Source organism: Toxotes jaculatrix, chromosome 9, assembly GCF_017976425.1.
Source record: "Toxotes jaculatrix isolate fToxJac2 chromosome 9, fToxJac2.pri, whole genome shotgun sequence".
Classification (NCBI taxonomy): Eukaryota; Metazoa; Chordata; class Actinopteri; family Toxotidae; genus Toxotes; species Toxotes jaculatrix.
The window spans coordinates 17,972,237-17,993,484 of record NC_054402.1 but is presented as its reverse complement, the minus strand read 5'-3'; the positions used below and the strand labels follow the sequence as shown (position 1 = coordinate 17,993,484).

At 41.0% G+C, this 21,248-nt stretch overlaps 2 protein-coding genes across 2 annotated transcripts; one reads left to right on the top strand and one right to left on the bottom strand.

Moving 5' to 3' along the window:
- The first annotated feature begins 875 nt into the window (after nucleotides 1-875).
- Nucleotides 876-15,307, top strand: bace2 (beta-secretase 2). The gene is made up of 9 exons (XM_041047322.1): nucleotides 876-1,455; nucleotides 5,580-5,668; nucleotides 5,993-6,209; nucleotides 7,593-7,724; nucleotides 8,333-8,467; nucleotides 8,810-8,911; nucleotides 9,340-9,489; nucleotides 9,616-9,784; nucleotides 13,309-15,307. Exons 1-9 carry the CDS (start codon nucleotides 1,162-1,164, stop codon nucleotides 13,548-13,550), a joined length of 1,530 nt encoding a protein of 509 aa, XP_040903256.1. The 5' UTR covers nucleotides 876-1,161; the 3' UTR covers nucleotides 13,551-15,307.
- LOC121187853 (transmembrane protease serine 2-like) lies at nucleotides 14,105-20,955 on the bottom strand. Its single transcript, XM_041047323.1, has 13 exons — nucleotides 20,846-20,955; nucleotides 20,480-20,627; nucleotides 20,019-20,111; nucleotides 19,786-19,899; nucleotides 19,431-19,560; nucleotides 19,215-19,325; nucleotides 19,077-19,120; nucleotides 18,676-18,838; nucleotides 18,400-18,572; nucleotides 17,755-17,853; nucleotides 17,327-17,469; nucleotides 16,405-16,557; nucleotides 14,105-15,741 (listed from the first exon to the last, which is right to left on the bottom strand). Exons 1-13 carry the CDS (start codon nucleotides 20,858-20,860, stop codon nucleotides 15,724-15,726), a joined length of 1,404 nt encoding a protein of 467 aa, XP_040903257.1. The 5' UTR covers nucleotides 20,861-20,955; the 3' UTR covers nucleotides 14,105-15,723.
- Between the last annotated feature and the right edge of the window lie 293 nt (nucleotides 20,956-21,248).

The window sequence follows — 21,248 nt, the reverse complement described above, 5'->3', positions numbered from 1 at the left end:
ATGTCAAAAGTTTTTTTTTATAAAAATGTATTTTGGTATATTTCATTAAATAAGCAATCCCACTGATAAGTAATAAGAAACTTTATGAAAAGACAAACAAAAAAAAAGAAAGAAAAAGCACACCTGGAAAAAATTTGAACTTGACAGTGCAGGTGAGAGATGAACGGAAAACACTTAGGAGTTGAAATGCCCACAAATTTTGCATCTTGTAATTAATACCAACAACAGCAACTCAAAATGCATGTATTTTAGCCCCACCTACATTATAACTCGTGCACATTGCCGCATGAAGCCTTACATGTAAGCATGAGGAAATTTCCCTATTACTGAACAAGTTTAATATACTAGACTACCACAACAAGACAACCAAAGGCTATGAGGAAAAGGATGGAAAATTGGATTTGCGCTGTAAATGCGGACAGATTAAGCGAAGCAAAAACTGTGGAACAATGCGGATATTTTTTTTTTTACACTCATAAAAGAAGAGACACACACACACACACCCTCCAGTGTTATCTGTCCGGTGTGTTCACGTCAGTCCACGTTGTGGTGGGAAGTCGTCCTCATCCAGGGTTGGCTGAGAGCAGGAAGCGGTGAGACCAGTGGCCGAGTAGGTTTGATTTCACAATAAAAGGTGGTTAATTTAGCTTTGAACAACAAAAACAAAATCACTGTAAATTTCTGATCTTACGACTTGATCAAACGTTAAGATTAATGGTCTGTAACCGAGTTTTGTGAATTTTTCTATGTTGTATGTGGATCACATCACAACATAAAACGACTATATCCACATAACGAGAACAATAACCGTTGGCGTCTCTTTTAATTTGAAGGCGATAACCGTAAGTTCCGTTATTTACACAGTCCAGCTTGACAGTGTCGGAGGAGTGGATGGAGGCGAAACAACTTGGTAAAGTCCATCGACTGCAGGCGAACAGTTGTTTTCAGGGTCAGACACACGGTGTTACCATGTCAGTATGTTCAGCTTCTTCTCAGCGGTGAAGAGGCAGCGTTTCCGTGATGGCGGCTACCGCAGCACAGGCGTTTCCATGATGCCCAACCAGAAAACTTGAGGAGCAAACTTTGATCAAGGAGCTGGAGTCGTTCCCCACACTATCCCTGCTGTGACTATATAGATAGGGGGAAAAAACTAATACCACTATGGCATATACTACTGCGGTTTCGATATGGACATTTGCTTTTAGTTTATACTTCGGCGTGTCCAAGTGTTACTTTTCCATACCACTGAAAATTTACCCAGGGAAGTACAACGTATCCTCGGATGTGGATTTGACTCCTCTTCGGCGAGTGGCGTTAACCTCTGATGGAAACGGCCTGTCTCTGGCCTCTGATCCCACGGGACAAGTGAACTTTCTGGACATGGTAAACAACTTGCAGGGGGATTCTGGAAGAGGTTACTACATAGAAATGTCAATTGGTACTCCCGGGCAAAAGGTAATGAATCCTAAACACTGCCACTGTGTGTATGTCTCTTGTTTAGCTTTGAGATCTGTATGATTTGCACAAGTGGTTTCAAAACTTTTTTAAAAACCGATTATTTAATTGTACTTTTCTTTTTTTTTTTCTAGCATAACTAAATTAATTGCGCCACTTTCTTTGCTTTCCTTCCTTTCGCTTCCCTTCTTTCCCTTTTAGTTTTAGATTTACACAGGGTCATGTGTTACACTGAGTCACTGAGAGCAGGTCTGGTGTGGCTGCTGTGTGTGTGAACAGAGGCCGGTCCGTCCACCATGTGATCCGCTGAAGGGGGGCTGAGTGTGAGAGTTAACCCCAGGGCCTTCCATACATAATCTGCCATCAAGATTTGATATTTAAACCCACTCAGCGACTGCTTGGTATCACCCCCAACAGCAGAAAAACAACTTGAGTAGTTGTGGGAAGATAAGCCTGGCATACTTGGCCATCACTGCTCTTTAAAAAATAAAATCAGCTGTTTATTTCCAGGGGTGTCTGAGATCATCACAGCAGCAGCAGGGTAGTACCACAGCAGTGGGGTGCAGCATCTGGCTCAAGTCTTTACAGCCTTGGGGTCTGTAGGTAGACCAAACGCCGGCTCACATGCACTCACATGATGCTGCCTGTGAGGACCACTGTTTCTTACCAGGCAGCTGACAGGGATTATGAGGCTCCCAGGGGGCAAAGAGCAGCCCCAGAGTTCTACAAAACACCACAAGCCCTGGTGCAGGCATATTTGTGGCTTATTTTTCTTTTTTGGTTTCACAGAAATATGCCTGTGTAATTTATTGTCATTGTTTCATACTGCTCGTTACACAAAGTGCCTAACAAGATCATATTAATGATTAAGGAGGACTAAATGGTCCCCAGAAGAGTCGGGAGAGGGATTGTCACTATTAAAAAATACATGATGCTTTAGGGCGTTGTAGGTCTAAGGATACGCTCTGCCATTGTGTTGGAAGTAGATGCATTTGAAATGGAGCTTAAACCAAAGGTGAATTATCTCATCTCATTAGTATCTCGTTGACCTGTTGTTCCGGGGCCTCTCAAGTTAAACAGATCAGAGCTTTTAAGAGTCTTGGGTGGCACAGCTCAGTTTCTCAGGATCACAGAGGCTTATCAGCGCTGCCTGCCATGACACTGCCCTGTGTAAACCTCTGAGAGGATACACCAGTGTTGCAGCACTCGCCAGAGTTAAGTTCTCACACAACTTTACAGCCAGTCCAAAGTTGTACTAAAGGAAAAGAGGCTTAATATCTGCTCTTCTGATGGCACACCACAGAGGAGGAGATTCTCCAGACTTAATGTTTGTTCAGACTATAGTTTGTTCCAAGCAACATCTTATTCCACCTTCTTCAGGTTACATAAAGGGCAAGCGATATACTTAACTATATGTACTCAGTCTCCAAACACAGCTGTGATCAACAGTGAGCAACAGATTACAATATTATCATCTGACTCTTTCATGATTAATCCTCAGGAGATGCAGTCATTCCCAATGTTTTTTTTTTAACAAATCACCTTTAAAACAGTGACTATAATAATTTACATTTACAACGTGGGCTTAATAAAGCTTTTATTGCTTTATAAGTATCACTGTTTTGTATGTGTAAGACTGTGACTACATTTTATGGAAGAAACACTGAGCGTCAACTGTGCCTCACCTGTAGATTAGTAATAGACTTTTATCACAGCAGATATTTAACCTATCGTAGCACAGGTGCAACTAATGACACTAGCGATGGATCATCACTTCCTTGAAGCGCCCCACTCAGCCATTCTACAGAGGCGGCATGCACAGGAGCAGGTCCCTGGAACCAGTTCTCCTGCATGGAAGTTGGTTGTCATCAATTATCATTATCATTACAGACACCTGTGTGTTTCCTTCAATGAAACAATGTCAAAAACACAGCTGTGAAAAAGGTCTGTATCTGACCTGTGTCTGCGCAGGCCGAGGAGGCTCATGGGAAAAAATTTAAAATACATTATTTTCTGAATGAATAAAACTTTCAAATATGGCACCCACTTGTTCATGTCAAGAGAGCTCAATCCACTTTGGTTCAGATTGGTTACGCAGTGCCAAAATGTCCTGTAACTCAGTACTATTGAGTTATACTCTCAGTATTATTCTAACTAAATGATGATGTGATTACAGGGCCGTGGTGTTAAATGAGGCTCTATTCAAATGAGCCACTAATTGCCACATCTGTTAGCATGTGGCACAGCCGGGCTGAGGTGTCGGCTGGAGAGCCTCACATCTGCTAATTGGTACAAACAGGTAGCAGATGCACGTTGCCACCACGGAGCCACTGCCAATTAGACAGTGAACGCTCAACTGCAGGCTGCCGCAGCAGCAGCAGGGGAGGAGATTTGCCTGAGGCTCAGGAGCTGAGCTGAGGGAGGATGGTGTGACTAGAACAGATAGGCGGTGTGGGGATAAGGAAATGCCCTTGCTCCCCCCTCGTTCACTGCAAGGTTCCAGTATTTTCCAAACTGGCCTGTTTGGCCGGTTCAGGTCTGATGTGACTGGACTGGTGCCATCTGCAAAGCAGCAGAGGGGGTTTTAGATGGCACAGTCAAAGTGATGGGACCAGGGCCAGTCCAATGAGGAGGAACTGATAAGCCCACCTCCAGCAGACAGGCCAGTAGGGGCTTCCTTTGCCCAAGTGCACTGGTTGATAAGACATGGTCTGTAATTGCAGAATAGTTTCGTTATGACTTTATGCACACCTTAGCATGACAGCGGGGTATTGGCTGTAAGGAATTAATTATGATACTTATGGTCTCTGAGCAAAGAGTGCAGTGTAATGATGAACTGGCTCTAGTTAGAAATTGTTAATGTGTGATTGGCTTCAGGGCTTGAGGAACAAAGCTTGAGGAAGTCTTGTTTTTTTTTTTTCTTGTTATGTTTGGAATGACTCCTTTTACATGTTAAATAATCCACTTCCTGCTGTTCTGGTCTTTCAAAAACAGGCAGACACACAAAAGATGATCAAGTGATTGTTGCAGGTTGTAGCGGCAGATGAATGAACACCTAGTATTTTCATAGGCTGTGTCATGTGACATCATTGAAAGCGGGCTGTATAGACCTCTTTGTCGTTGAGTCGTCAGGTGGCTGTGGGGCATTAGGTTTATGACCCCATCATGGTGAGGAACACTTGCTAGCGAGTGTTAATGTGGCCACTGCTCGGTTGTGGAGGTGACATTAGTCTGTTGGCTAATTAGTTCATACTCGTTGACTTGATGCCTGGAAGACAACATTATCTCAACTGTTGTTAGCTGGTCCCCCCACTGCGCACATGACACATACCAGAATAACTGGATAGTTCTTACAGTCATGTCAGTAGCTGGAGGCTGTCGTATTTGACTAATAGATCACACATTAGAGAGTAATTATATCAGAGGTGCAGTTTTATTTTTGGCTCAGTGAAAAAAGCTCTTTACACCAGTTTGTTCCAGTTTTGAATCTGTAGAAATTAGTGATACCTCAGTCAGTTGTTTTTTTTTTTTTTAATACACCTGATCCAAGTTAAAATAAAATTCCTGCACATGCCCAGTTGCACTTGACTAAAATATTTGGGACAGCTGAAAGCTCTGCATTAAGGGATTATTAGCCTGAAACTAAACACTTACCAAAAAAGTTTCTAAAACAAAACATGGAGCAGAGTGTTTTTTGTTTATGAGTAGTTTCCAATGTAATAAGTCCACACAGCAGGCCTTTTAGCTGTGGACAATGCTCATTAATGACAGGTGCAATATGGATCGTTCAGGTGGGCACAAAACATCCTTAACAGAGACTGAAATTATTTTCATGTGTTTTGTTGTGCCCTGTGCTGTTTGTTCTTTGTCCTTTTCATTGTTTCCTGATTTATGTCTCTGTAAGTTACTTTTGTCCTGCCTCTTCTTCCTCTGCTCTATTTTGCCCTCTTCTAATTATTAGTACAAACCAAAACTTAAAATGTCTTTATCTTTTTAAAGTCTTCTTACCCTCTGTGCTTCATCTGGCTTTTTTTTTTTGACCCTGTGACTCAGGAGCTCTGAAAGTTAGGGTGGGGTTGTAGCAGTAATGGTTCTTAAAGCAAACTCTTCCTTGTGTTTTTCAGCTAAACATCCTGGTGGATACAGGCAGCAGTAACTTTGCTGTGGCTGCGGCCCAACACCCGTTCATTACTCACTACTTCAACACTGCACTGTGAGTGGCTGGAGCACTTTGTGTAGCCTAATATACAAACTCTGGGAAATGTGGTACCAATATTGGTAGTTTTTGTTTAGACATGTTTGCTTTCCATCACCCACTGTCTCCCATGACAGGCAGATTGTAGTGGTGAAATGTATCAGAGATTGTAGAGGCTTTTTTTTTTTTTTTTTTTACAGAAAGAACAGATATTCTGACTATTTCTATACTCTATTTTAAGATAGCTCTTTATTACTCTCCCAGTCCTAATATCCCACTAATTTTGTTATTCATGTACCTTTCTAACTATTCACACTTCCTGACTAATTCTTCTGTGTTTAGCTCCACTACCTACCGCACATCTGGTCGGACTGTGGCTGTCAGGTACACCCAGGGCAACTGGGAAGGTGAGCTGGGCACCGACTATGTCTCCATCCCCAAAGGCCCAAATGGGACCTTCATCGTCAACATAGCTGCTATCATGTCATCCGACGGCTTCTTCCTTCCTGGGGTCAACTGGCAGGGCATCTTGGGGCTGGCCTATCCCATGCTGGCACGGGTGAGAGAGATAATCTTAGATTTTACATCGCCTAATTAGTAGAAGAAGATTAAATTCCTCTTTTGCTGATTTCTGCTAGTATCCCTGCGTAAGATTAAGTATAAAAAAATGAGTCACAATCTAAAAAAATCATGAAATGTATTTTTTAAAAAAAGAGAGAAAACAACATCTCTGTGGCCCAGGATTATTTCTGTAGTGAAGAAGTAAAATATGGAAACAAGAAGAATGAGTAATAATTTGTGAAAGAATGTGGGAAAATTCAGCGTGCACAGAAGGGAAAAACCATTTACTCGATAATATTATCAAGTTAATAATCGAGCCGTACTGCATAACTTCCTACTGTGCCCACATTTCTTTTACAGCACTGAATAACTTTTCAGACTTATCTGAGTGTAGTCATGGACATTTCACATGACAACAGAAAAGTTTCATGTTCGTGATTTATTTTCAGCTGCAGAGGGTGTGATGCTTTTGCGGGTTATTTTTGCATCAAGTTTTATTATTATTATTTTTTTTAAATATTCCCAGTTGAATTCACTTTTGTTGCTCTAATATGTCCTGCGAAAGTTTCTAACCTTACTTCCTCTACAGCAATAATATATCAGTTCATCATTTTGCTTTTTCAGGAGAAATAGAGGAACATCCCATGCATGTGTGAGGTGTGACAGAGGCAGAAAACCTGGGTTTTCTTCTCCCAGTGTCAGCTTTCTTTAACGTGATCATTTAGTGCTGATGGGACAAGAATGATGTCAGTGTGAACTGGCACAATACATTCTTTCATTCTGTGCTGACTACAGCAGCCCTTTGGGATCAAATGCCGGTGATTGAGGGGCAGATATTCTCACACTGACCACTTTGTGCTGCTGGTTGTCTCCCGAGTGTTCAGGTTCATCTTGCCCGAGGGCTGTTTGTCATGCATGACATGGTAACACAGCACTGACATGAAAAGCCATCTGCAGAAAACAGGAAAGAACATCCTTTAGTTAAGGGGCTGCCCACTGTCTCATACCTACATACTGTACATCAGTGCACACACACTCACAGTCATTCACATAGATTTTATGGAGCAAATGCAGTTTTGGTTAGAATATTGTTTTAATCTTTTGCAACATTATTAAAACAGATTTTACAAGTAATCACTGCTTTTTTTTTTTGTAATACACCTGATCCAAGTTAATATGAAATTCCTGCACATGCCCAGTTGCACTTGACTAAAATATTTGGGACAGCTAAACTTACTCGGAGTGAGGCAGTGTGGACAGTCACACACACTAAAAGCTTAAAATGTAAAAGCTCAAAGCCTGAAGCTCAAATCGATGAACATGAGTTAATGATTACACATCTCCTCTCCTCTCCTCTCCTCTCCTCTCCTCTCTCGATCAGCCCGACTCATCCGTGGAGCCCTTCTTCAACTCTTTGGTGAAACACCTGGGAATTCCTGACATCTTTTCCCTCCAGATGTGCGGTGCTGGACTGTCAGCCAGCAGCACAGCGGACCCTGCGGGTGGCAGTCTTGTGAGTAGTCAGGAGGGGCTGCTTGGGAAGGCGTTTGTTCGAATAAATATATCAAATGGGGTTTGGCTGTACAGTTTGCTCAAAGGCAAAGTGGACTTTTTACCCAAACAGAATTGCCTTTTTGTTTTTTAAATGATGTCTGCCTCTAATTATGCATTTTTGTTTGTGTCTTTTATTATTTAACATGTTAGTTATTTACTTGCCTCAGAAAGAACTGGGCTGCGGCTGAGAGCTCTTTTTCTCAGACTTAATAAAATCTTTCACTAGTGGATCAGACAGAGCAGCTCGATGCATTTTAAAAACATAATAGCTGGTATCTTTCTTGGCAGCGTGGTTGCTCCATTGGAGGCCCTGTCTAGTTAGAGTGCAGCTAATTAAGCTAAGATAGTATCCTGCTGAGAGCAGGTCTGTCACTGTTATGCGAACGGCCTCAGTGCCTCGCTCCCTGCATCGCCATCATGTGACCCACTGATACAGACAGATGGATAAGATGGCATGGTGCGTGTGTGTGTATTTATATATTGAACCAGAATGTGGAGGGATAAACCTTTGCCGGTGTGTGCTCTTGTTGTTGTGATCACAGTTGACTCATTTTTCTTCTTCCTCAGATCATGGGAGGGGCTGAACCAACTCTGTATCGGGGGTCGGTGTGGTACACCCCCATAGTAGAGGAGTGGTACTACCAAGTGGAGGTTTTGAAGCTGGAGGTTGGTGACCAGAACCTGGACCTGGACTGCAGAGAGGTAAACTTCAAAAAGCCCTGTGTTTCTTATCTCAAACTGTTTAACGCCGTCCTCCATCATTCACAAGTCGCCTTTAAATGCCAGCGAATTATACAGTATCTTTAAGTTTGATGCGGAAGAGCAATACTGAATTCATTCGAGATGAGCTGATTGTGTAAAGGTTACAGCACAGAAATGAAAGAGAATCCACAGCACAAGGGAATGTAATCCAGTTTGTCCGCTTGTGAGACAACTTCCTCATTTCATATTCTTTTGTTTGTTCAAGGTCTTCCATAGGAGCCTGTTGAGCTGAGAGGAAAAAACAACCCTTACTGCACTTCACTCTTTCTCTCTTTCTTTCAGTATAACATGGATAAAGCTATAGTTGACAGTGGGACGACACTGCTGCGACTTCCTGTCAACGTCTTCAATGCGGTGGTAGAAGCCATCACACGCAGCTCTCTGGTACGCTGCCGTCTCTCCACAGACAATGATGAAACATGTTGTCAGAGCAAAGAGACGCAGGGGAGGATAGCACACACTCACTGTTCAAGGACGTAGTTGCTTTGAGAGGAAGGATCAGGAGTTTTACTGCTATAAAAAAAAAGTATATATATATATATATGTTTGTGTATATGCATTTCTTTTTTTTTCTGCGTTACACATTTTCACTTATTACAGTTGCGCACAAACAGTACTCAAGGTTAATTTGAACCTGGAAGCAACATTTTCAAGTTATGTCTCCATATCCTTGCAGATTAATCCCAAGTGGGAAAATAAAAGAGAACAGAAAAACTCGTTTTGGTGCTGTACTGACCTTCTGTTTCTGTGTGTTTGTCTTTTGCCTTCATGTCTCCCTCTGTCTCCGTGTCTTCTTTTCCTCTGTGGCTCAGATCCAGGATTTTTCTTCAGGGTTCTGGGATGGCACCAAGCTTGCGTGCTGGATGAAGGGAGAGACCCCCTGGAGGTTTTTCCCCAAGCTGTCAATCTATTTGAGGGCCACAAACACCAGCCAGTCCTTCCGTATCACCATCCTGCCTCAGGTACAAAAAAAAAAAAAAAAAAAAAAAAACAAGTTATCCCTTCTACAAAGCTTCTCTGTCAACTTCAGAGTCATAAACATTTTTCCATCCTAATTCTTCTTTGTTAATTTATACATCATCTTGCAGCTCTACATCCAGCCAATCACAGACGTGGACGGCACACTGGACTGCTTCCGTTTCGGACTTTCGTCGTCAGCTAATGGCCTGGTGATCGGCGCTACTGTTATGGAAGGCTTTTACGTGGTGTTCGACCGTGCCCAGCGGAGACTGGGCTTCGCACTCAGCAGCTGTGCAGGTACGTTTTCATACAAGGCCATTACAAAGACACAGAAGTATATAAAACTCAAGGTATCATATCAAGTGTCCGGTTCGGATGGTATTTTGCTGCCTGTAGACAGACAGACAGACAGACAGACAGAAAACTTTATTAATCCCCAAAGGGAAATTAGGTTGTTCCAGTAGACCGTGAAGAGTAGATAAAATAGGATAAAACAATATGAAATATACAAATATACAAACAAGAACTCCAGTACTAAAAATATGTATAGATAAAAATAGAGATAAATAGAAATAACAAGAAATAAAAAAATGAAAAATAAAAATCTAATACAATAGAAATAACGAGGTGTTAGAACATATGGTATATACATAGGAAGGTGCTGTGAGTAAGGTGCAGTGGAAGGATGGTGTTTAAGGCTGATGGTAGTGTAATGTTACTGAAAATAGCACAATGTAATGACATAATAACAGTATATAGTGCAATAACATAATATAATAACATAATAACAGTATATAGTGCAAGTAGTATATATATAGTAAGATATAGTAGGAGCAGTAATAATAATAATAATAATAATAATATAATATACATTACGATAATTATTGTAATAATTATAGTATAGCATTCTATGTCTAGCACACATTGTGGCAATGGTATATTATAATTATGATAATAGATAATAAACACAGTAAGAGTAATAGCAACGATAATTATAATATGTGCATGAGTAGTGCAAACTGATACAAATATTGCATGGTGATACAAATATTTATGATATATAATATCAATATAAAGTGTAGGCACATATCACTCAGTGACAAACGACATTGAGTGAATGTTCCAGGGATAGTTGGTTAGTCTAGAAGTGTTATTGTGGCTCTGGCAGAGGTAGATGAGTTATATAACCTGATGGCAGAAGGTAGGAATGATTTCCTGTATCGTTCCTTAGAGCAGCGTGGATGGATGGGTCTGTTGCTGAAGCTGCTCTTCAGCTTGTCCAGTGTGTTGTGGAGGGGGTGAGAGGGATTGTCTCTGATTGCCTGCAGTTTTACCAGCATCCTCTCCTCCACCACCTCATCCAGGGGGACGAGTTTCATGCCAACAATAGACTCTGCTTTTTTAATCAGTTTGTGTAGTCTGTTGGCGTCCTTTGCCTTTATTGCTGCACCCCAGGACACCACAGCAGAGAAGATGGTGCTCGCCACAACCGACTGGTAGAACATCTGCAGCATCTTACTGCAGACGTGGAAGGACCTGAGCCTTCTCAGGAAGTAGAGCCGGCTCTGGCCCTTCTTGTAGATGGCTTCTGTATGTGCGGACCAGTCCAGTTTGTCATCCAGCGTGACACCGAGGTATTTGTATGACTTCACCAGCTCCACGTCCATCCCATAATGCTGACAGGAGAGGGCGGGGTCTTGTTCCTCCTGAAATCCACCACCATCTCCTTCGTCTTCGCCACGTTAAGCTGTAGGCGGTTCTCCCCACACCACCCCACGAAGCGTTGGATCAAGTCCCTATACTCAAACTCCCTCCCTCCTTCCACACACCCCACAATGGCTGTATCATCAGAGAATTTCTGCAGATGACACAGCTCAGTGCAGTATTGAAAGTCTGAGGTGTATGTGGTGAAGAGGAAGGGGGACAGAACAGTTCCCTGGGGGGCCCCAACATTACTGATCAGACGACCAGACACACAGTCCTGTAGTCTTACAAACTGCGGTCTGTCTGTCAGATAGTCGTCTATCCACGTGATGAGAGGGGCACTCACCCGCATGTCCTCCAGCTTAGCCTTCAGCAGTCCAGGCTGGATGGTGTTAAAAGCGCTGGAGAAGTCGAAGAACATGATGCGGACTGAGGTGTTGGGTCTGTCCAGACAGGAGTAAGCCTTCTGCAGCAGATAGATGATAGCATCATCAACTCCGACATGGGGCTGATATGCGAACTGCAGAGGGTCTTGTGATGGGCACACCAGCGGTCTGAGGTGTGCCAGGACCAGCCTCTCCATGACCTTCATGATGTGAGAGGTCAGTGCCACTGGCCTGAAGTCCTCCAGTGCAGCAGGGCGTCCTTTTTTGGGCACTGGGACCAGGCAAGATGTTTTCCAGAGCACTGGCACTCTCTGAAGTCGTAAGCTCATGTTGAAGAGGTGCTGGAGAACTTCACAGAGCTGGCTGGAACAAGCCTTTAACACCCGAGGGCTGATGCGGTCTGGTCCAGCAGAGTAGAGCGTTTGTGCACAAATTAGAATTTCTTCTTATTTTTATATTATAGTAAAAATATTATATTAACATTTAGTCTTATGGTAGCATTTCGTGTGTGGTTTAAAATGTTACTTAAATGCTAAATGTGATTTCCCAATCTCAGTATACTGTATTTATTATGTGTATTAGCACACAATACAAACACAAGTAGAAAAGTTTGCACAAGAGGGGGCTCTGTTCATACTCACCCAGCATCACCTTATTGTTATTTAGAGCAGCAAATTTGAAAAATTATATGACAGGGCTACAGGTGGATCTCTCTCATATGGTTTTATCTGGTTATAGATAAACGTCACATCTTGCTGATTGTTGATGAAAATGTTGCTGATGTTGCTTTTAGACTTGATTTTTAAACACAAGCAAAAAATGGCTGACCATAGAGTGTTGTAGATTAATCCATAAATTTATGGTGAAGCAAACTGTGCAAAGTACTGTTTAATAATTCTTTGAGGCTGAGTGATCAAGTCTGAAAATCCAGTTCATCATGACCTAAACAGCAAAGGTTTAACCTTAAACAGTGGTACTTCACTGAGATTCTGTGGAAATATGAGCTTGGGCAAGGCTTCCCACTCTCACCATAAAGTACAAAGATCACTTTTGTTATTACAGACTTGGAGCAGATGTAGGCTGAAGGTTAAGGATGCAGGCTTGTGACAGTAGGGGTGCCAGCTGTAATTCCTGAGCTGGCTGGTAAAATCCAAACAGAGGAATAAAACCCTCCGCTTTTGATGAGTTGCCCTTGAGTCAAACAAGTGACCTCAAATTACTTCAGCGATGCCGCCAGTCATTTTTTTGAGAAGCTGTCTCAAGGAAATCGATATCTTAGCTTTATTGTAACACAGCTGATGTTCCATATCTGTAATAATCCAGTTTATTTAATCACCAAAGCATAAACTACCCTGCTCATATGAAAAAAAATCTTAGACCCTTAAAACCCCTCTGCACCTTTCTGTTTTCTCCTCTATAAGCTTTATAGGTTTACTGTTTTTATTCAGCACTGGTTAAAGATTTTATAATAAAAATTAATGTATGAAAGTGTTTGAGATAAATTTATTTCAGCTTTTTTTTTTAATCAGGGCTGGATAAATAATACAGATTTAGTGCTGCTGGTTTTTAAGGGTCATAAAGGTCATTTTGTCATTTTTATTTTCTGGCATTGATGTTTATATGACTTGTAGTGTGGGCTTCCAGGCAGTTCATGGTTTACTTTTTACCTTAGATGTGACTCAGCCAGTCAGAACTGAGGTATGCGTCCATCTGTGTTGTATCTCTCTGCAGTGAGCGGCGGGGTGGCTCTGTCGGAGATCGCAGGACCCTTCTCAGCAGCGGACGTTGCATCCAACTGCTCTGGCGGGGCGCTGAGGGAGCCTCTTCTGTGGGTCATCTCCTACGCCCTGATGGCGGTCTGCGCCGTGGTCCTCATCATCTTGTTGATCCTGCTGGTCCTTCCCTGTCGACGCAGAGACCACTCCGGGGAGATAACGGACGAGTCCTCACTGGTCCGCCACCGCATCAAGTGACTGAGAGGAAATGGTCGCGTGAACAGGGTGAATGGGCAAGGAGACATTGAGCAGAGCCCATCCACAGCGGTGGAGAAAGGGGTGAGGCTCGGCATGCACCGAACAGTGACACTCGGCTCTGAATGTCTGACTGACTCTAGACTGCACTCATCAGCTTGGCCCACAGAGGTAGACACAGACGGATCAGCTGCCTCTTTAAGGGAAAACCCACCCTAAAAACAGCTGTTGATGTATTTACTGTTCCAGTTTCCTGTTTCTTTCTTGTTCTCACAGATAATTAATGTCATGCCATGTCATATTTAGACACCGTGACAGGGAGAGAAATCCAGCATAGAAGAAGAGGAGCAGGTTAAAAGTTCATAACGCCATGTGGCAGTTTTTAGTAATGGGTATGACTTGCTTTTTCTCAGCTGGAAAGACTCATATGCTGTCCAGTGTCGCTCCCTCCAGCTGCACCCACTGAAATAGATCGGATAGATTGGGAGAGCACTCAGATTCGGGCCGTCCAAAGGTATTTTGTGAAGTGTAGGACATCACTAACACAAACAGAGGTGTGAACCAAACTATGAAACACTTTATCACAAATTAATTCCTGACACACACCACACCAGCAATGACGCATAGCAGTATAAGAATATCTAAGGGTGGAGTTTCTCCCTTATTGATAATCATAAGACTGTGGGTGGAGGAGTACAGGAACACTACATGGTCAACAAACACTGGTGCATTCTTGAACAATTTAAACATTACAAGTTGTAATTTCCAGCCAAACTTTTTGTTATTAAACTCTAAAGACATACAACCTCTTAAAATGTGCCTTTACTCAGACATATGAACAACTACCAACAGATCTTTCTTTTAGCTTTATTGTTTTTTTTTGAAGATCTAATGCCGACTCACTTTCTAGTGCCTTTGTGTACTTTGAAGTTAACCTCCAGTCTATGGAGTCAAATTAATATATGTGTCTATTGAAGTCCAGGGGAAAAGCTTCTCAATCAATCACTGCTAATAAGAATATTACCCATGTTTACATTGCCTGTAGTGCCTTTAAGTCTCAGTCGACTGCTGATACAGCTTTACGAACAATTTGAGACTTGTTCTGCTGAATTGCACTTTTTTTTTTCTTAAGTCAATCAAAAGTGTAATATGAAGTTAAAGTTCAATAGTTCAGGATCTGTTATGTAATTTGTTGTGTTAATGTAATTTTACTAATTCTGTATACACCCAAGTTTATATTTAAATTTATTTGAATGTGATAGCATTATTATTCCAAATATTTTCTTTTTCGTCACTAGATGTTTTAAGGTGCATACTTATTCTTCACATTTTATACGAATCAAACTGACACACTGGAAACACATGCATCACTTGGGTTCCTGTGGACTGCAGTTAGCTTCGTACCTGAAGCTCAATGACGTGTTGGCAATAAAAAGTTATAAAATGCCCTTCAACGGTCTGTCGACACTAGTGACAGCTTCATACGTAGAAGTCAGTGATACATCACATGAAACGTGTTGAGGCCACTGAGACTGTGCTGCACAATCAGTCTGAGATTTGTGCTCTTTAGCTCTGAGTATTTGCCTTGAGTGAAATGACTCAAGCTGCACTAACATGTCACTGTCTTCCAAAATTAAAGTTGGAAAAAATGTCAAATTTAAAGGTACACTTGAATCTTTGAATGTTCGCTTATTTATAAGTGTATTTTTCCGTGCCAAAATTCTACTTGTGCTGTAAATAAAACAAATGGTGACCAAATCAATGATGTAAATCATTTTAAATTTTTTTTTTTTTTTGTCATGAAAGGTTACTCAGGAGCAAACTTTCTTTTGGGGAGTCCGTGGGAACCAGCTAGGTGTGGTTTGTGAGTGACATCTTGTGTTGACACATGGTATTTTCCTTTACAGGCTCAAACATTACAATTAAATGAAAAAATACACTCATATTTATACAGTCTGAAATAACAACATATTTCACATAAATAAGCATAAAAACAGTTTTAAAGAGATCATATGAAAAGATGGAGCTTATCACATTAATTTGAGCAAAACCCAAGTCTGCATTAACAGTGATAGAAATTATGAAGGTGCAGTAATGTAAGAAATAAATTCTGCACACTTAACCAAAAAAAAAAAAAAAAAAAGTAAACACAAACATGTCATCTTTGGTCCTGTTATCACTTATCTTGATGTTTCTGGAAACAAAAAAAAACAATTTGTATTTCATTGTATGTGATAAATGTTTTTTGAATCTGAACATGATCCTTTACTTTTACACTAATTACTTTTTGGTGATCATAATATGAAAGATTGAACACATTGATAAGATTTTTGTTATTAAAAAAAAGATACTGTTTTCTTTTATGCTCAACAAGAGCCAAGCACTGTGATTTTCCCTGTACCTTTAAAGCAAAGGAGGCCAAAGACCAATTAAACATAATGTCAAATCTTGGATTACCCTTTAGACTTATACATACAGTTGAACAAATAAGATTATGCACACAACACTGTTCAAATCCTGACTTGTATCAAGGCCCTGCTGCGATTCAGACATGCTGTAGGTATTTTAACAACCAGCCTCAGTCAAGCTGTGCTACTTGAAGCACCAGATGGGTAAACCCTCTTACTGCATCTGGTCCTCCAAGCAGATTAAATCAGATGCTAAGGATTATTTGTACATACATATACGATACATTAAATTAAACTGAATGGAACAGGATATGAATTTATTTAACAGGCCCTAAAAGACTCATTTTTCTTTCTGTTTACAGTATGTGGTCTTTTGCAGCATCTGAGTGTGTGTCTGTTCAAAAATCAAATGTCAGCTGTAAATGGGTTTGACTTTAGTGAGCTCCTACCTTCATCTGACGGTAGGTCCAGTCCAGAAAATATGTGACGTTGCCATAAACACCTGGTTTGTTCTGCCCGGTGCAGTGTTCCCCCCAAACACTGTCCCCTATGAGCCACCACAGTCCATCTTTCAGGGACACCAGCGGGCCGCCGCTGTCAGTCTGAAAATGAGTTCAACACAAAACTTAATGAATTATTATGAACTACACTCACTGGAAGATACATATGACACTCATCAAGATACACAAATTCAATACCACTGGCTTTACAGAGATTTCAGTGTTTAAGTTTCTTTGGTGAAATATAAACACTGAATTTTACTCATTCAGCTTAAGAAGCATTTAAGGTCCTTCAAGGATTTCTAATGTTGATACTTAGCTTCCGCGGCGGCGCTCTAACTTTACATTCATTGTTGACTCGACCATATAAATGGTTTGTTATAAGTCGCAAAGTGGAACTGTTTATTTAAACCATGTACAGAACATAGTGCAGGTCTTGTTTGATGACGCCTCAAAAGCAAGTTACATAAGAGCATGAAAATTCTTTCCCGAACAGGAACTATTTTTATCTCACTGATCTGTTTGTGCAAGAAAAACTGAACTGAACTTTGTTATTACAGTTTGTTGCTGCTTATGTGAGAACTGATTTATATGAGTATATTATCCTATAACATCTCTTGAGTCTGTATTTAAAGTATGTATTTACAGCTAATATCGAAACATCTCAACCCTGAAGGCAGTAGACCAGTGTGGTGGCAGTCACACTGCAGCTGTTCTCCTCTATACAACCGGTAAAGATTTTATGACATGAGATAATATGTGGGTGTGAATTATGTTAGTAAAAGTAAAAAGAACCAACTTTATTTATGTTTTAGTATTTAAATATAATTTTCAGAGCTCGAAAAGAAAAAGCATTGCGCGTTTGTCTTACATGGCACCTGTCCGAACCTGCTTCCATCTCTCTGGCACATAACATGTCCTGTGATATCCTGCCATTGTAAATGATGGAGCTGTTGCACTTTGCAGTGTCTATGAGAGACACCTGAGCCTCCATCAGGTACGGAGAGCCAGAGTCTGTCAGAGAGACACAAAAGACAGAAATATCACATTTTTTTTTAAATCAAATAACAAATAATTTATTTAAACTATTGTTTGCATTCTTGCATTCTGCTTATACACATTGTTAACAGGTAAATCACTGGGTAAGTAAAACAGAGGCAAAGCTAATGAATGCAGAATTACAGACTTACAGACTTACAGACTTTAGTGCCATCTAGTGGCAGCACTAACAAAAAAAGACAGCAGAAAATGCTTTCCCTCAATGAGGAACATAACCACATGTAACCATAGCTGTCTCACCATTTTCTGGGCGACCAAATCGTGCAATCCAGCCCTTCTCAGGAACACTGAAGTTTAGACCAACATTTGGGAGGCACACAGGTCCGATTTTACTGGAGGCTACAGAAGAAAATAACATGTTTCTGTTGTTATAAGTCTGCAAAAGCAAAAAATGTGACTCTCTGTAACTATTAAAAATGTGACTTTGTGTTGCTCTCCACATATATGTATACATTTATCAACCTGGTTTCCAAAGAACAATAATTGTTGTACACCTCATTTATATCAGTGGGTGTAGGCTAAATAATAGAGACACACTTGGCTGTTAAATACAATACAGTTCAACAGCACCACAAACTGTAGCATCCAAAATATTCATACAGTGAAATCAACACCTCTCTAAAACAGTTTTTATATAAACTGAATATTACAACCTTCATGACTGGAGGATTTATTGTATTAGACTGCAGTAGTTTTAGCTACTGTACTGGGATATAATACAATAAATGACAACTGAAGAAGAAGAAGGTTAATTCAATTTTAGGTCACAAAGATTCACATGTCAGTTCTGTAAACTTGACTACTAGGAAAAATGTGTGTAGCTCTATTGTTCATTTGGTAAATGTTTTTTTGTGTCCCTGTGTATGTAAATGTGTCTGTGAGCACCTGCGATGTCCAGAGCTTTGGTGAGCTTCATCAGAGCGATGTCATTCCTGCGAGTGAGGCTGTTGTAGCCTTCGTGGGCTATGATACGACTCACAGAGTAAGCAGGGTTAAACAGAGTGCCTAATGGATCCACTATCCCAGCATACACTGTCCAGTCTCCGGGACTGGAGGTCCTGAACAGGGAAAAAAAAAAAAAAAAAACAGCAGAGAGTAGACTGAGGCCGGATGAGACCACAACCACTGCATTGAGAAGAAGTGTGGTGAGTGAGGCCTTACCTGGCCACACAGTGAGCTGCAGTCACTATCCAGTAGGGGGAGATGATGGCTCCTCCACAGCGGTGTGAGCCCGCAACTTGGAGGCTGACCTGCCAAGGCCAGGAACCGAGGGAAGCCATCTGTGCCCGAGAGGCCCTGCTGGAGTTCACTCCGCTCCCACAATCTGAGGACAAGACTGCTATTAGTAAGGATGCATGCACAGTAAAAATAAAGTCTTCTGACTTATAGTAATAAAGGCCTTTTTTATTAGATATTCATAGTATGGAAAACAGAAACCTTCAGCCGCATATACCTACAACTTCATGGTTGCAGAAGAGAAAATATATAAACAGATAAATAATAAACAATAAAATCTGGATGTTGTGAAGCTATAATAAGTAATTTAAAGTTTAAGAACATACCGGTACAACGCAGTGTAACCACACTGTTGTTGGGACATGTGTTGCTGCAGATGTAATAAAAAAGCCAGTACACAGTCAGTTTAATATTGATCCAACATTAGCCTTTAAATATTGGTTTAGTGTTAGCAGTTCACTTACCTGAGCACAAGCTGTCGCAGTATGAATGCCTCCGGGTTGAAATCAGACTTCACCATTAAGAATCCATCACCAGAGTCAGTCTTCTGTTGGCCTGATTTAAAATATGTGCTCCTGCCAAACCACATAACGGTGAAGTGCAACTTTAATTAAAGACATGAATTCTTTACACTGCGGTCTTTGTTTCGATATGCAGAGAAACACCTGAGCATCTTATACCTGCTGTATCCAATGGTCCGGCAGCTTGCCCTGCCCTGCTGGTCGGTCCAGCCGTGAGAACAAACAGTCCTCCAGTTTTTGGTCTGAGTCGAGTAGATCTGCAGGAGGAAGCTGGAGCCATGGAGCCTCACTGAGCACAAAGCAAACACAAACTATGACTTGACATTTTCTTACAAGTGGAGAGGGATGCCAGACCAGTCAAGTTAGACTATCAACACTACGAACACTGCTAAGGCCAGTGATGACATCTAATTTGAATTATGTGAAACTACAAGACTAACCTGAACAGCAGTGTGAATAGAGATTAAATAGAAAAACAGTGAAAGGTACATAAATCCTGAATGAGGCTTTTTACCACAGTTAGCTTCATCCTGGCCTGCTGGACAGTCTTTCACTCCGTCACACCACTGGGACTCCCACACACAGCTCCCATCACCACACTGCATCCCATGTGCACAGGGCGAGGAAACTGGGAGGTAAGATCGAGCAGAAGATATGCTTATATAACAGTGTGACTACACTATATATACAGTATATATATGTGTATGTGTGTGTGTGTGTGTGTATGAGGATAAAACCTGCACTCACAGTAATAAGCGAGGAGGATTCCAGCCAACAGCAGAAGGAGCAGCAGACAGATCACAGCAGCCACAGTGAACTTAACACACCTCTGTTTTACATCTGACAAAACACAACACACACTGTGATGGACACCCAATTACACCCGTCTTACCCGTCTGATATATTCACTGTTTCATTTTTCTTTCTTATATGCAGCTTAATCTTGTTAATCTTATGTTTACACCACTTATCTGATTAATAATTTGTTAAAATTAAATGTCATTTACATCCCAAAAAGTTCTATACCTACAAATACTTATATGCATCTCTATGTTTTGTCCAAATGTTAAAAAAGTAGTGATTTTTATTAGAACTTCCTAACATTAAAATGCATACAAATCATAACTGTAATTAATAAAACCCTTCAATCTTCCCTTGAGGAAAAAAGCCCACTAATTTTAACAGTTTCATTAAAACAACTGCACTACCTTTACGTTTGGGGGTGGAGTGGCTAATCTCAGGTGGAGGTTTCAGGGCCAGATGATGAACATACTGGGGCTTCACATCTGATCGGCCAGGTAGAGGAAGTTTCCTCACTCCCTCTTCGTGGATGAAAAAAGGACCCGAGTCCAGATACTGTTGGCAAAGCATAGGTTTCTTTGAATTAAGTCATTTCAAATCACTCTGGGGGGAGAGCTTCAGAAAAAATGCTTAAACTGTAAATTCAAAAGAGAGATTGTCCAGCATTTCAAATACCAAATTAGCAACATTTTAATCACTCACATATCTAAACACATAAAATGAATAGGTGTTACTCTATATCCATTTTTCTATTTTAAGATGTTCTTACTTACCGGGTTGGTGGTCATTTTCTGTTTAACTAATGTCTTTCAGTTGACTGATGGATGCAGTGGAAAAAAGTCTTCCTGAGATAATTCAAACATCAATCCTGCCTGTAAATAATCTGGTCAGTATCAGTGTCCATTCCAAGAGTAATTGAAGCTATGAGGAAAAAAAAAAATTCACAGCTCTTCTCTTTGTAAGGATACAATTAAAACCTCTATTATCTCCTCACATTTGCCCCGTTCTGCTCTCTCTTCGTTCTCACACCACAGTGATCTCAAATAAAGAACCTGCACGATGGTCTGAGCAGTCACTCCTCACACTTGAGTGGCACCGGTTTGAAGTTTTCCTCCTGGGCACACATCAAGCACAATGAGGACTGCTCCTTAGTCTAAACATCCCACAGGTCTTATT

Excerpts from the sequence above, each read along its gene's own strand:
- bace2 (XM_041047322.1), top strand. The coding sequence starts at position 1,162 with ATGGCATATACTACTGCGGTTTCGATATGGACATTTGCTTTTAGTTTA. Across the intron at positions 1,456-5,579 it reads TTGGTACTCCCGGGCAAAAG|CTAAACATCCTGGTGGATAC; the intron begins GTAATGAATCCT and ends TGTGTTTTTCAG. Across the intron at positions 8,912-9,339 it reads CCATCACACGCAGCTCTCTG|ATCCAGGATTTTTCTTCAGG; the intron begins GTACGCTGCCGT and ends TCTGTGGCTCAG.
- LOC121187853 (XM_041047323.1), bottom strand. Across the intron at positions 20,112-20,479 it reads CTCCACCCCCAAACGTAAAG|ATGTAAAACAGAGGTGTGTT; the intron begins GTAGTGCAGTTG and ends GTGTTTTGTCAG. Across the intron at positions 18,839-19,076 it reads GGTTACACTGCGTTGTACCG|ATTGTGGGAGCGGAGTGAAC; the intron begins GTATGTTCTTAA and ends TCTTGTCCTCAG.